Consider the following 16,230-nt stretch of genomic DNA (forward strand, 5'->3'; position numbering starts at 1 on the left):
ATAATTGAATAATTTTTGAAAAAATTACACACAAAAAAAATATTTTTTTTACTTTAGAATTTGGTTAGAAACTGATAATTGTAAAAATAAATCAAAGGTAATAAAAAAATCTAAAGTTTAATAATTTTTTTAAGTTAATTTTTTTTAGAAAAAATCATCAGAAAATTCTTTTTTAACATTGTGGCAGAAACTTTGTCTGCTTAGATGCAGGTTTAAAATTATAAAAAAAACATATTAAAGATTGTTTATTATTATCTTAATAATTTTTTGTATTCTGTAGGCAAATTTTTTACACAAAAAAAGAAAGAAAAATACAGGTTTATTTAATTATATATTTAAAAAATATTTAATAATGCTTATAAATTTATTGTTTTAGAAAAATGACCAAACAAAGGAAAATATTACAAGTTTAGAAAACAAGTTACTATTTACATTATTGAAATCTCAACTGCGGTAAATTTTTTGTTTAACTCTCATTAAAATTTAAAATATTATAAATGTTTTTTTTATTTCCGATAAAATTAAAATCTCATTTTTTAGATTTGATAGTACTTTATTTGAAGACATTTTAAACTTGCTTTCAAAAAACAATTATTTTGTTTTTAAAAGGTAAAGAAATATTAATAAAAAAGTCAAATCTTATATTTATCATTATGTATTTCAGCAGCGAAGAATATTTTTTACAAGAATTAGGTAATTCAAAATTTTTTTTTTTTAGATCCTTAATATTTAAATTCTTTTTTTGTGCTTTAGGTTGTTTTTTATGCAATGAAGTTTTAAAAATTGCTAGGTAAATAATATTTTTAAATAGAATTTTCTAGATTTATTTTCTATATAATTTTTTTTTTAGTGAAAACAACAAAAATTTGAAAAATGTATTTGAAGTTGCATTTTATCACATTGCCGAAAGGTTAACAAAACTGTTTATGATAAAAAAATTTTATGTCTTATGAAATTTTTTTTAAAAAACTTTTTTTTAGTGGAAGTACAGTTGTTATTTTAAACCTTTTACAAATTTTAAAAACAATTCAAGATGAAAAATTTAATTTAAATTTTTTAAATAACACAGGTAATTTTTAAAAAAGTTAAGGTTGTTTTTTTGACTAAATTTCATTTATTTATAATTTTTTTAGAATATGGAGCTAGCAATTGTTTTCCAAAAACTCAAAAGGTAATTTTTTTTCTTAAGTCTGTGTTAGCTAGTAAACAAAAGAATTTAAACTAATAAGAATATTACAAAAAAACAACTTTTAGTTTTTAAATTAGAAAAAAATTTTTTAAAAACATTTAACATTTAAATTTGTAATATATTAATTTGAAAAAAAATTAGGATATTTTATTCAAAAGTTTTTGCGATAGGAAGTTTTATATAAGAAATGTTGCATTATACGTTTGTCTTTTGGAAAGTTTTTTGCATTAAGACGTCTTTCACATTAAGATGTTTGTCAGTTTATCTTTGTTTTTTCTATAAAGTAGGATATATTTTTTATTAATTTTTTTAAGGTTTTAAAAAGAGCATGTTTTATAAAAAAAATTAGAGAAAAAAGAAAAAACAATTATGCAGTGACAAAAAATGGACCTTTTATGTATATAAAATCAGGTACTTTCATTTTCTGTCTTTTTTGAAGAATTTGTTTTACTAAATTTAAAAAAATAAACCCTTTTTTACAGTTTTTTGACACAATATCATTTTAGGCAACAAATTAGATGTTATTGGAACTGGCAAACAGAACACTAAACAAACTTTAGTTTATTTTTCAACAATTGTTTTAGAAACGGTAATAACAATCTGACTATTCATAATTATTATTATTTAACTTATTATTTTGGGGTAAATTTTAACTAATTTTTAAAATATTACAATAAAAACTTTATTTGATTTTATTGTGTTTATAACGTATTAGATTTTTTTATATTTCTAAGAAAACTTGAATACTTGTTAAATTCTTTTTTAAAATGCTTAAAAAATTTTTTAAATTAATGTACTTGCCTGTTAAAATTAGTATTTAGCTATTTTTAATAATTTTGTTTGTTTTAAACACTTTACATCATTGTTTTTTTTGGAAATTCTATATTAAGATTTTTTTGTGCCCAAACTATTTTTTTGCTGTTTTATTGATAGTTTGATATATAGTTGATATTAAAAAAAAAATATTAACAGTTTCTGAAAAACCACTTTTGTATTTAGATATAAGTTTCGGAAAGACAAAGATAACATATTACCTTAACAGTATAAAATTAGTCTTAATGATTTGTCAAAGAACCTTCAATGCAGTTTCGTTAATTTTACTTCTTAGCAGTTTTTATTTTCAAAAATTAGTTATTTGTTATTAGAAGTTAGCTATTATTTTTAGTAATATAATTAAGTCCTTCTTTCTTTGAAGTTTAGTTTATTTAATTTGATCTTAATTTTGCTTGTTATTAAAAAATGGTTTAGATTTTTTGAACATTAAGACAACTACAAACAAATACAATAGCAAAGATAAAAACAAAAAAAGTCAAGAAACATCCTTGTCTGTCACATTTAACAATCTAAAAACAGGTTAATAGTCTATGTACTTTTTCTTTTATAGATTATTAACTACGCTTAATTTATAAAAAAGGTCTATATTCTATAAAGCAATGATGCTAGAAAAATAAGCAAAAACAGAAGAAAAAGATAAATAAACTAGCCTAAAGCTATATTAGGACCTATGTAAAGCTTAATAAGGAACCCAATCGGTTCAGCATTTATCAAAATCTCAAAATTTAAACAAAAAATCTTAATATTTAATTTTAATATCATTGATTTTTTTAAAGGATTTTGATAATCTTATCTGCAACGCTTCATCAGCAGATATTTTAAAAAGAATTTTTTTTAAAAGAATGCATAATGCAGGATACACGGCAGAACATCTTAATTTTTGTATAGCTTAAAATACTATTAGAACCTAAAAATGTTTATAATTAGTAAATTTTATTGACTAATATACAGATAATTTTCTGTAATTAAGGAAGCTTTACATTTTATAATTTATTTCTATTTATCCTAAGATGATTTTAGGCTAGTTTTACAATGTTTGAATGCAGAGGTAAAATAGGGACGCACTTAGTTTTAAACTGATATTGATTAAATTAACAACTTTTACAAAATTTTATCGACAAATTCTAGATATAGCAAACATAGAAAAATTTCCAAATGATTTAGATTTACAATGTACATTTAACACAGATTAAAACCTTTCACATAAACATAAAATTTAACAAAAAAGAAACACAGAAATAACTTTCTCGTATTCATGCGAATCCGGTAAACAGGAACCGGTTCTCATCTATACGAAAAAACCATGTCTAGCATCGTATTATAACCAGCTTTCTACGAATATAGAAATTTACAATCATAAGATTAAAACTAGTTTTTTTTAGCCCGTGTTTTCGGCATCTCGAAGCTAAAAAAACTAGTTTTAATCCTATAATTGTACATTCTATATCCGCGGAAAGCCGTTTATAATACGATGCGAGAAATAACTATTATTATTTATTTTATTTTATTTATGACAGTTTGACTTTAGCAAAGAGTTTGAAAAATACAAAAAAAATAGTTTTTATACTAAACTTTGTTAAAATGTCACACTGACTTTTTTTTACGAATTTTAAGGCATCTTAAATTTTTTATGCTTTTTGTCTTTTATTAAAAAAAAAGAATATTTACTGCTTTCTTGTCATTTAACTCTTAAGACTTCAACAACATTAACCTGTAATTCTTTTCAATAAAGTAAAAATTTAGGTACAAAAATTTTAGCGTTATATTTATGTTCCTAAGTCTAACACATACCTTTAGCGAAAATAAAAAAAAAATTTCTATTTTCTTATCATATCTTGAAACAAAAATTAGTAAGTAAATGATAAACAAAGCAGTTTAGCGGTTAAAAAGTTATTAATTGTTACTTATTATATAAGAATAGCTAATAATAATAAAGATAAAATGTATTTAGGTCTGCTTTTTACCTTAATTCAACAGCCTTGTAATTTTTTTAAACTTTTGATTTACAATTTGTTTTTCACTTAATGTTAAGTGCGCAAAGTGTAAGATTTAGGAAATGCAGCAGTTTTTTTAATTGTTCGTATTTTGTTGTTTTTTTCACTTCTTTAGCTTTTTTTTATCCAGGATCTTTTTAAAATTTTTTGTCTTCTACAGAGTTTCAAAAGAGTGTTTTGTCCTATAATTTTTCTTGATTTACAAGAAAAATCATGACCCACGGCATTATTATGTACTTTATTTTTATTTTGCCAAATATCTTTAACTACATCTTTTTTTTTGAAAAGTAAGCAATTTAAATCTGTTATTAAGAGTGAACTTGAACTTTTGTAGGCTTTTCATAGTTTTAGAGGTTTGATTTATTATATTTGATTAATGTCCTACTTTTCATAACTAAGCCAAACTAACTAAAAATGGTCTAAATCAACATTATTTTTTTTCTCGTATTCATTTGAATCCGGTTAATAGGAACCGGTTCTCATAAATACGAAAAAACTATGTCTAGCATCGTATTATATCCAGTTTTCTACGAATATAGAAATGTACAATTATAAGATTAAAACTAGTTTTTTTTAGCCCCGTGGGGCCGAAGGCACCGGCTAAAAAAACTAGTTTTAATCTTATGATTGTAGATTTTATATTCACGAAAAACCGTTTATAATACGATACGAGAAATAACTATTTTAACCCTGACAGAAGCTTTTAACTGTCTAGGTCTATATATGTGGTCTATTTGGTAAAAAGTTCTTTGATATTTAGGTAGTTGTGTGATTTGTCGTCTGTAAAAAGATAATTATTCCAATGACTAGTTTGTTCTCAGTACAAGAACTGAAAAGTCTATAGCTGTTATCATTTTCTTTGCTATTACTTGCAAAGTACATATGTTTCCATAGCTTAGTCTAGATTTAAATTGTTACTCCTAAAACATACCATGAGCATAGTCAGATCTTTTACTTTTAAACCATTTTTTAAGCAAAACTAACTATAAAATTTAGATTATTTTTTATTTTATTTCACGTATATGGAACGAAATAACAATTTTAAAATTATTTAAGTACCTAAAGAAAGATGAATTATTGCACAAATTTTTTTCTTTACTAAACATTTGGTGTGTATTTTAGTACTATTTTTTTTTATTTAGGTTTTTTTTGTTGCAATTATATTATTTGTAAAAATGTTAATCAAAAGATGTTTTCAAATATTTTTTTTAGAGATTTATATGTTATGCAAATTCTGTTTTGATTTATTATAAGCAAAAAGATTATGGTAAGTGCAATTTTATACACTTAACATCTGTATATAATTTTTATTTAAATATCTATAAAGGGAGGACCTAGTCATTTACAGTTTTTAAAAAAGCTTAGTATTTGTATAATAAAATTTTTAGGCTATTTAGTGGGAAAATCATTCCACTTTTTTTGTTTTAGTAGATATTTACAATAAACTACACATAATTATTTCTAATAAAAGTTCAACTCTCTCTTCTATCATATTTTGTTTCTCTTCCTTTTTTGACTCCTTCTTTACTTTTTTTGTTTTCTTTTCTGTCTCTTAATCTCTCAATTTATGTTGTTTGATTTATAAATTCTTATTGTTTCGCTATCATTGGAAGTAAATGTTATTGTTCTGTCTATTTTTAGTTTTTATTCATTTTTGCTTTGTTTAGAGAATAATACATTATGTACAATTGTTGATCACATAAATTTTAAAGAAAAACAAAAATTGTCAATATCTTTACCACTTCAGGTAAATTGCATGAATAATTTGTATAAAATGATAATAATGTTTTGATAGTTCTATTTATATTTTTTAAATCTTGGTTTAAAAATTAATAAAGTTTAAAAATAGAACAGAAAGAATAATATATATATATATATTAATAAGTAGGGAAGCACAAAAAATCATATATAAACAATTGATCAATAAAAAAAGAGTGTGTCAGAGGAAAACTTTAGCCTAGAGGGGAATATTCATTAAATTTTTATATTTAGACTATTAATATCATATAGAATATTCCTATATAGATTTATGTTTTAAGAAAATTGGTGAGCACAAAGTGTTAGCTCTAATAACAGATGGAAACTTATTCTACATTATTAGGTACATTTTTCTTTATTATTGTAAAGGCAGTAATTTTTTTGTCTACGAACATGTCTGTTCAAATTCCATTACAATTTCCCTGTGGGTATCTAAAGGTAACCACATATCTAAGCTGCAGGGAACCACCAGAGACAAGCAGCAGTATGCCAGCAGGTTTGCCGCCCTGGGGATTAACGACTACATGTGCATGACCATCATCTCTGCTACACTGACCAGCAAACGGGTACAGCTCATGCTGCTCCTGAGCTGCACACGGACGCCTTCAGGTTGTCCCATGGGCCTGCTATGGCTGGCCACTTTGAGATGGATGCCAACCTGACAAGAGTGCCCATACACTTCTGGTGGCCCACCATGCACAGAGACGTTCGGCAGATGGTTCAAACCTGTCCAGAAGATCACCAAGAAGAGCCTGAAAGCTAAAATACATGCACCATCACAACAGGGCTCCTCTCAACAAGTGTTGTTCATCAATTTGGTTGGCCCACTGCCTTAGACGATTTTTAGAACCGACATTTCCTGTCTGTCAGGAGGATTTTAGCCGATTTGTGTAATTCAAGATCCATAGCAACAACGGCCAGGAGTTTGCAGGCTGTGACTGAGAAGCTAGAGATTGGAGTGACACATCCACCCCCCTACAACCCCAACTCCAACCAAGTGGAAAGGTTCCACTGCACATTGCACACTGGGATGCACCTGTTCCTGGAACATGACAACAACTGGGAACAGCAGCTGCCTGCCATCATGCTGTCCTAAAACACCAAGATCTGCCAGTGAAGCATAGCTATTAGCGGATATGGTCCTGGCCTGCCAGACAAGGAGTATGATTCTGTGTCAGCTAATGTGCAAGTCATCCTGGAGTGCTATTAGAGCATTTACCAAGCCACCCAGCAACAAGAAGATAGTGTGATTCGCAGTGAGCTGCCACCGCTGCCTGTCATCACAAAACAAGAATCCCAATCCTGGATGCCATTGTATCAGATGCCATGTGGACAAGGAGTAGCGGTGGCGGCGCCCTCAGATGAGCGCCCTGGACAAGAAGAAAAGCTGCCTGCCTCAGAAGACATACCAGTACCAGCGCCCCTGGCCGACAGTGCGTGGACTATTGATTTGGTTTGTTGATTATTTTTCATCCAACATAGCCTAAAAGAAAACTTATACTGTAAATATTTCTATAGATTATTTAGCAAAAACTCCTATGTGATTCTATGATTTGTGATTGTAAAAAGGAAAAGCCTAAAAGAAAACTTACACTGTAAATATTTCTATAGATTATTTAGCAAAAACATCTATGTAATTCTATGATTTGTGATTGTAAAAAAAATAATTTTAACGTATTTAATAATTATAAACCGAAACAGACTTAAAATGAGGAAAAGAATTCGTTGTGTTTTTTTTAGTTGTACTTGTTTAGGTTGACCTAATAAAAAAAACAGTCGACCTCCAAAAGTTTTTTGTGAACTGGGCTTTAGCCTATTATATATATATATAATAAATTATACATATAATGTATTATATATATAATGTATTATTATATATATAATGTATATTAAGTGTAGTCTTATTTGTTCAGAGCATGTAAAACAGATGAAGAACCTGCATATAATATTATTGCAGATTCATTTGAAGTAGAAGAAACTAATTACGAAATTAAGGTATTTACAATTTTGATGTAATCTATTTTAAGATTATGTAAAAACTAATAGACCATCTTTAATATTGTTTCTAACATATTTAAAGTATTATAATCATAGGAACATTGGACAAACAAAATCATGAAGTTTTATTGTTTTGACAACTATGAAGAACCCTCTAATTCAAAATTAGAGGTAATTAGTAATTAGTATTCCATTTTAACAATATATACATATATGTATATTTTCAAATTTTTGAAATAAAATTAATACATTTAGAAAACTACATCAATCAATATAGATATTGATATATTAGAAAAATTGTCATTTTCAACATGTGGAAATTGCATAACTTTATACAGGTAAAAACACTTAAAATGTTAATTAAAGCTTTTAATAACAAAATATCTTTAAAAATTTAGAAATGCTTTAAAAAGAGACAAAAGCCTGTATCTGAGTGCAATGGTTTTTCAGATTAGGTAATTATTAAGATTATTTTATTATCTAAATTATCTTCAACTAGCTGCTACGCCCCGGTCCTACCTTTTCTTATTTTAGTTTTAAAAAAATTAGGGGGGTGAATGAGGTATTTTTTGTTATCGGGGGTTTTTAATGAAGGGTGGTGGTTTTCTCCCCAAAATAGTCTTCAAACTTTCCAAGACTTTTAAGGAGCTACTCTGTAAAGGAGAAACATATCGCTTTAGCGGTTAGCAAAAATTCCTACAGTACAAGCAGAAAAACATCCTGTAACTTTATTTTAATGATATTTACTTATTAAAATTTTAATTAATAAGAATTTTTTTAGTAATGAACCAATATTATGGGGGAAAAAAGTAGTGTTTGAAATCCCAAATTGTTCAGATATATTTAATTGTCATGAAATTTCAACAATGACTGACAATGACACAGATTCTATTTGGATTGTAACAGAAAATGGCATTCTACAATTTTCAAATTTGCATTGCAAACCATCAAATTTTCTGAGAAAAAAACACTCAATGAAGACTTTGGATCTAAATAAAAGTGAATGCACTAAAAAAGAAATCAGGAATTACTTAGCTGAAAATCTACTTATGGCAGCAAAAATAGCACCTACAAAACAAGGTAAAAAAAACCTTTAAACAGAGTAACTATCTAATATTTTTTGAGGAATTTAAAATTTCTAACCTAAAGAAATTGTTCTCTATTTGATTTAAGAAAATTTGATATTTACTTAATCGCGATTAAAGCTTTTAGAAAAACCTTTACGAACCTGTTTATTTGGTTTTAATTATTCTGAGGTTTTATTTAATTTTTTATTTAAAGATGTTTTAGTTTGGATAGTAAAATTGAGATATCTCATGTGTCAAAGGCCTGTCTAAGGTCAAGAAACACACATGTATTTTGTTCTAAATTTGGGTTTATTTAACCCATAAAATTGTTCATCATACTAATTCCCCAATAAATGCATGAAAGATATATACCAGTTCACAAACAACTTTTAGAGGTTGACCGATTATTTCTGTAGGTTAACCTAAACAAGTACAATTAACGAATGCCTTTATCAAATTGGTCAACCTTAAGCTTTTTAGATCGACTTTTGTCGTATTTGAACTATGTTTTAAAAGATTGTGATATTGATTCAAAATGCCTTGGTCCAACATCAAAATAAAAGATATTGAAACCATTTGCTATTATAAGAAATGTATTGTAGGATTTTTGTGCATTTGTAAATACATTACATTTATACATTTTTTTCTCTTGACTATTGAGCTAATTAGTGATCAAGTCTTTTTGATTTCAGTAACACAATTTTCATTTCTTTCATTATACTGCAAATTTTTCCATCATAGAACATGCAACATAAAATCCAAAAAAAATTACAGTTTTATAAATTCGTCGTTGGAAGCTAAAAAGCAGTCTTTCTTTTTAACTCATAAAAGTACTTTTTTCTTAATGGAACGGAGAAAAACAATTTTAAGTTGGATATTTTGATTTCCAATAAAATAAATGTTGGAGAAAATCCTATTAATCCTGTAGGGCCAAATACCTTCGTAATACTCTACTTGGGGGGCTCAATAAACCTTTATTTAATCTTCCCTAGCCTATATGATAAAGAGACTGAATAAATTAGAGATGTATCTTTCTGTATCTGACTACTTTAATAAGGCGTTCAACATTACATTTTAATTGTCATACAAAAGAATACAGTGTTTTTCTTGAAATCTTGATAATAGAAATAAAGATAAATATTTAGAAAATACGGAAAAAGATTTACAAACTGCTTTACTTCTTCTAGATGAAGCTTATAAAATTCAGGTAATTGAATAATGAATAATTGATCTACTATATATAAACTTAGAGCTACGCTCTTAAAGTAAGCCTGCAAGAAATGCACAGCTTTAACTGCTAAAGACTGCTTCAAATTTAGGACTACTTTTGGCAGTTTTTCAGCGGACGTGTATATGACTAAAGTGGTACTTTAATAGGAGTTTAGAAATGTTTATATTATAAATGAAAAAACCTCCCAGAGCCCTAAAAAATGCTTCATTTTAAAAGAGAATCATATTTGTTCTAGCGTGTAATTTAGATAATTACCCAATAGGAGAGCAGTGAAGACATGTCATTGGTTGGTTATTGTGTACAGAATTCAGTAGTAAGGGACATTATTTTTCAATTTGTTTGCATAATGAGTTGGCTAAAAACAGTCACATTTGTAAGATAAAGCTTTTCTTGGATAAATTATATTGTGTAAAAAATTATTTCCTATATAGTGTGAAGCACATGACAAAACTTACAATAAGTTAGCTATAAATAATCGAATTCCTTAGAATAAAGTTGGTGTATCGACAGGGATCCTGTTTTTGTGTCTTTTTGTCTTAAACTTATGTGAAAATCAATTTCCTTGTCCAAATAAAATGTTAAAATTCACCTGTAAAACTGTCCTGCTTGACAAGGTATGTTTATTTCATGCATGACGAACGTAGAAACCAAATCATAGAATGTTTTTACCTTTATTTGAAGTAAAAAAATAATTTTATTCTTTTCATCCATTTATTTCAAAAGGGACCAATTTTATTTATATAATATGTTATGTCAATAATATTATTATGTTTTCTAAATATTTTCATAATAGTTTTATTTAATTACACTCATCATCATCGCCATTCATCTCTTCTTTCAAGAGCATAGGCCACGCACAATGGTTCTCCATTTATCTTTGAATTGGGCCTCAGTAGAGGCTTCACTAATAGATAAAAAAATTCTTATCTCTCAGTTCCTCAAGGAATTCCCTCCTCCAGGTTGTTTTTGGTCTACCTGGTTTCCTTTTTCCTGTGAAAGGGTCCCAAGTCATTGGTTAAATCATCATGCCCTTTCCTTAGAGTGTGCCCCAACCATCTCCATTTTCTCTGTTTTATTGTCAGTTTGATGTCTGACATATCACTGCACTCTAAAAGCTCAGCATTTGTGATCTTGTTTGGCCAAAAGATCTTGTGGATTCTCCTAAGACATTTGTTGACATATGTCTGTAGTTTGGAGACCACTGCTGTGGTTAGGAACCAAGTTTTGGCCCCATACAGCAAAACAGAGAGAACATTTGACTTGAAAAGTCTTAACTTGGTCTTTATGGAGATGTTGTTGGAATTCCAAATTTTGTTCAAGCTGGCAAAGGCTGTTCTAGATTTGTTAATTCTAGCTTTAACATCTGTCAAAGTGCCTCCAGCTTCATCAATTTTACTTCCAAGATACTCAAAGCAGTTAACATCCTCAATAATTTGGTTTTCAATAGTTATTGGTTCTTGGGAGCTTGCATTTAATCTGAGTATTTTAGTTTTTGGTACATTTATTTCAAGTCCAACTTTCTTGGAAGTTTCAGCTATCATGTTAGTCCTTCTTTGCATTTGACTTCTATTGCTTGTTAACAAAGCAATATCATCAGCAAAGTCCAGATCTCCCAAATATTTGGGATTGCCAAATAACTGCCAGCGAATGCCATCATTGCTTTCACAGTTCTTCATGATCCAGTCAATGGCAAGGAGGAAAAGGAAGGGAGAGAGAAGGCATCCTTGTCTGACACCTGTTACAATCTCAAAAAAGGTTGATAGTTTACCTTTATACATAACATTTCCACCTCCTTTATGATAGATAGCTTTAATGATATTGATTATCTTTTCTGGAATGCCATAGTGTCTACAGATTTTCCAGAGAGATTTCCTGTCTAAAGAATCAAATGCTGTTTTGTAGTCAATAAAGTTTACAAAAAGCTCAGAGTTCCATTCCTTGGATTGTTCTATGATGATTCTTAGAGAGGTTATCTGATCAATAGTGGAACGGTTTGGTCTAAATCCAGCCTGATTAGGTCTTAGCTTTTTATTAACCTTCTTCTTTATTCTATCAAAAAGAATCTTACTAAGGATACGGCCAGGTACTGAAAGAAGCATTATCCCTCTGTAGTTTCCACATTGGGTCAAGTCTCCTTTTTGGCCAGTATTGAGATATGTCCATTTTTCCAGTCCTCTGGGCATAACTCATCATTCAATACTTTAGTGATCAAAGGTAGGAATGCCTCAGCAGATGTGTCTAGGTCTGCTTTCATGACCTCAGCTGTGATGTTATCAGGTCCAGCGGCCTTGTTATTTTTCAAACTTTTAATGGCTCTTTGATTTCCAATAGATTTGGCGCTCGACAGTCAATGTCAAGTGCATCTGAGGGTGGAATCACAGTTTCTTCCTCTGGAACTGGAAGATTTAACAGTTCAGTGAAATGCTCTGCCCATCTATTTAGAATATTTTCATCAGTTTTAAGGAGTGAACCATCCTTGTCCCTGATGTGTGATCCTGATTTGTGTACTTTACCTGAAATGCTCTTAGTAATCTCATAGACATCTTTCATTCTATTTTGATTAGCAGCATTTTCTGCTTGCAAGGCAAGGTTTTCCAAGTGTCCTTGTTTGTCAATTCTGACACTTATTTGGATTTCCCTGCTGAGCCTCTTATACAGGTCTTTATCTTCTGGAGAGTTTCTAGAGAGTGTCTTAGTCTTACCTCTCTTCTTAGATCCATGAGATCAATGGATCTTTGAGTGATCAACGGCTTTTGGTTAGCCTTTTTGAAACCTAATTTTTCTTGGCTAGTATCATTATAAACTTTTTTGATACCTTGCCAAATATCTTTCACTCCATCTTCCTCTTGAAGAGTCAGCAACTCAAATCTATTCTTTAGAGTGAGCTTAAACTCTTGTAACTTTTCAGAGTTTTGAAGGGTTTTGTTCTTCATGGGGTTAGGCTTTGTGTCCTGCTTTTTGAATCTAAGCCGAACTTTAGAAGATAGAAGATAATTGTCTGAATTAACATCAGGTCCTCTTTCAACCCTGACATCAAGGAGAGAACCTTTAAAGCGTCTAGATATACATATGTGGTCTATCTGGTTAAAGGTTCTTTGATCTGGTGATCTCCAGGTGGCAGTATGAATCTTTTTGTGTTTAAAGATGGTTCCACCAATGACAAGTTTGTTTTCAGTACAAAAACTTACCATTGTCATTTTCCTTGCCATTACTTAAGCCTAGGCCATATATGCCCATGACTTCTTCTAAATTCTCATTATTACTCCCCACATGAGCATTGAAATCTCCTAGGAGCATGGTCAGATCCTTTTCTTTATGACCATTTTTAAATACAGAGTCAAGCTGGTCATAAAATTCGTTTTTGACCTCTGTATCTGCTTGTTCTGTAGGAGCATATGCTACTATAATTCTCAGTTTGATGTTTTTAACTGAGGATTTGAAATAAGCCTCCATAATTCTAGGACCATGGGGTTGCCAACTGATCATGGCCTGCTCTGCTTGCTTGGTCAGCATAAGAGCCACCCCTTGATTATGGCCTAGATCCTCATTCATATGACCTGAGTATAGTATTTTCAAGCCAGAATGATGTTTAAACTCTCCATTGTTTGTCCACCTTGATTCGGTGATAACCAGGATGTCAACCTTGGCTTTCAGCATTTCTCGGCAAATGTTTTCTGTCTGGCCTGACTAAAACATTGTCCGAACATTCCAGGTGCAAATTTTTGCTGGTCTGCAGGAATTCAGAATCATCCGCCCGACTGGTCCGTTAGCGGTTTCCCAGCGAAACATAATATTGTTGTTTCCAACCTCTACTTCGTTCCCGAGCCCAAAGTTAAATTGGTCATTACTTTGTGTGGGTTGAACATAAGCAGGTTTTTTCTAGGGAAGGATTGTTAGCCCCACCCAAACCCCCTGGACTGGGGGAAGTGACCAGAATTCAGTCTGGCATCTACCCTGGGACCTTTCCAGCACAGTAGGACTCTTCTGGTGTAGCTCCTAGGGTCATTGATGCACGGTGCAGGATGGACGGTGTACACGTACCTGGTCTCCCATCCTATTTAATTACACTAATGCTTTTTATCATTTTACGCTTAAAAATGATCTGATTACCAAAACCAAAGAAACGTGGTTATCACAAAACCTCTTTATTTTTCATGAAAGCAATCCTCTAAAAGAATTTAATCCACAGTATTTATATGAATTTGATTATGCTAATGTTATTCTTTTTGTTTTAGGACCTTTGTTTTCATTCTATCAATCAAGTAGAATTTGTAAACACCGAGTCATTAACTCCGTCAGACAGTTGCTATGGTGCTCGTGTACCACCACTAAGTCACTGGCAGTATAAGATCTCTTTTCGACCGCCTTTCTAGAAATTATATCCTCTAAAAATTTCGTTGTTTGACTTGAATGCTTAAAATAAACAAAAGTATTTGTCTGTTATAGGAATCCCTTTTTAAGTTTAACGAATTTTGGGGTTATATGAACCATCTAGGTATATTATGTCTATTTAGCAAGACTACAAATAGTCTAATTGCAACATCCTCTTTTTTTTGTGAGGTCAACAATGAAGATCTATGACAATGAATAAAAACAATAATAAAATGTCTTTTTCACTTTTTCATTTCAGGATCATCTTGCCTCAAAAGCTTTATTAGCTGCAATAAATAATTTTTCTATTACCAAATTTCAAAATAGAGAAGATACAAAGAACCTTTATGATACCTTGTGGAAAATTATCTCATCAACTAACTTAATAAGGTGATAGAAATAAGAATGCAATACAAATTTTATGCCTAAAATTACCTGAAATTCAAATTGAAAACGGATAAGGTACACATAAAGGTACACTTGTCATAAAGTTACATTTGTTATAAAGGCACATTTGACATAAAGGTACACCTCACATAAAGGTATGTTTGACATAAAGGTACACTTATCATAAAGGTACATTTGACTTAAGGGTACATTTGACATACAGGTAAATTTGACATTAAGGTACACTTCACATAATGGTGCATTTCTCATAATCGCAAATTTAACATAAGTCTTTCACATAAAGGTAAATTTCGGTACACTTCACATAAATGTAAACATCACATGAAATTGCACTTCACATAAAAACGTTTCACGTAAAGGTAAACTTCAAATAAAGGTACTATTGACATAAAGGTATATTGCCATGAAAACATTTTACATAAAGCTATGGTTGACATAAAAGTCCATGTCCTTGAACTTTAATGTAAAATTTTTATTAAGGAAATGTATCTTTATGGGAAATGTACTTTTATGTGAAAGGAACCTTTATGTGAATTGTTACTTGATTTGAAATAAACCTTTATGTCAAGTGCATCTTTATGGAAAATGTACCTTTATGTAAATTTTTTTATATGACAAATGTACTTTTATGTGAAGTGATTTTATAACAAATGTTTAATATCAAATGATTTTATGTCAAATATTACTGATACTTGAAAACATAGTGTTTAAAGGACCTTTATATCTTACCTAATGATAATTTTAGTTTGCAATCTGAGGCAATAGATGTTTTAGTGACAACATTTGAAAACGTTTTTCCAGATTTTTCATCGCAGCAGTTATTTTTGTATGAAATGCTCCAACAAAATAACAGGTTGTTTGTTTGTTATATTTAAATTATTTATTTCTATTTAATTATTTCATTTAAGTTTCAGTAATGAAATAGAAGATAAAATCTTTCTGCTTTATATTGAAAAGATCGAAGATGAAATAGGGTAAGAATTAAAGCTTTTACACTAAATATACAATTAAATAGTTGATATTAAACTTTCTTCAGTAACTTAAATTTATGATCCCCAAATTTTTTCCATTTTATTTTGCAGCAGGTTAGTTATACCTTTTTTTTGCTGCCATTTATTGTAGTTTTTGTGTTAGAACAATAACAAATTCTAAGTCAAAAAATTAATAGAATTACTTTCTTTTACACCATCTTAGGTTCACAAGAAATAATAACATTTAATCTATTAGTTTATTAACTATGCAACTTGTTTGTTTAGAATCAAAAATCACATAAGAAACCTAACAATTCATCAAAAAATTGTCGAAAAACAGAAAGATTTTATTTTTCATAAACTTCTGAGGTACTTAACTCTTACAATAATATAGATAAGACAGCTTTTA

The 16,230-nt window shown here is 29.3% G+C and overlaps 1 protein-coding gene across 4 annotated transcripts in view; it reads left to right on the forward strand.

The window, feature by feature from the left end:
• The window catches only part of LOC145326425 (putative E3 ubiquitin-protein ligase HECTD4), a 60,298-nt gene that overhangs the window by 329 nt on the left and 43,739 nt on the right, over positions 1 to 16,230 (forward strand). For 2 of the 4 annotated variants that reach the window (XM_080169775.1, XM_080169772.1), the window contains exons 2-26: positions 58 to 97; positions 149 to 210; positions 281 to 317; positions 377 to 453; positions 541 to 609; positions 665 to 693; positions 754 to 790; positions 851 to 910; positions 981 to 1,069; positions 1,134 to 1,171; positions 1,504 to 1,600; positions 1,696 to 1,778; positions 5,230 to 5,284; positions 5,685 to 5,764; positions 6,057 to 6,118; positions 7,689 to 7,770; positions 7,870 to 7,944; positions 8,029 to 8,111; positions 8,172 to 8,228; positions 8,555 to 8,853; positions 9,986 to 10,047; positions 14,702 to 14,832; positions 15,596 to 15,703; positions 15,759 to 15,824; positions 16,107 to 16,190. In XM_080169775.1, the coding sequence (XP_080025901.1) occupies positions 58 to 97; positions 149 to 210; positions 281 to 317; positions 377 to 453; positions 541 to 609; positions 665 to 693; positions 754 to 790; positions 851 to 910; positions 981 to 1,069; positions 1,134 to 1,171; positions 1,504 to 1,600; positions 1,696 to 1,778; positions 5,230 to 5,284; positions 5,685 to 5,764; positions 6,057 to 6,118; positions 7,689 to 7,770; positions 7,870 to 7,944; positions 8,029 to 8,111; positions 8,172 to 8,228; positions 8,555 to 8,853; positions 9,986 to 10,047; positions 14,702 to 14,832; positions 15,596 to 15,703; positions 15,759 to 15,824; positions 16,107 to 16,190 (1,962 nt within the window). The remainder of the gene's footprint in view (positions 1 to 57; positions 98 to 148; positions 211 to 280; positions 318 to 376; positions 454 to 540; positions 610 to 664; positions 694 to 753; positions 791 to 850; positions 911 to 980; positions 1,070 to 1,133; positions 1,172 to 1,503; positions 1,601 to 1,695; positions 1,779 to 5,229; positions 5,285 to 5,684; positions 5,765 to 6,056; positions 6,119 to 7,688; positions 7,771 to 7,869; positions 7,945 to 8,028; positions 8,112 to 8,171; positions 8,229 to 8,554; positions 8,854 to 9,985; positions 10,048 to 14,701; positions 14,833 to 15,595; positions 15,704 to 15,758; positions 15,825 to 16,106; positions 16,191 to 16,230) is intronic. The other 2 variants (XM_080169774.1, XM_080169773.1) reach the window with 2 other exon arrangements.

Source organism: Acartia tonsa, chromosome 8, assembly GCF_053477335.1.
Source record: "Acartia tonsa isolate MP-2025a chromosome 8, ASM5347733v1, whole genome shotgun sequence".
NCBI lineage: Eukaryota > Metazoa > Arthropoda > Copepoda > Calanoida > Acartiidae > Acartia > Acartia tonsa.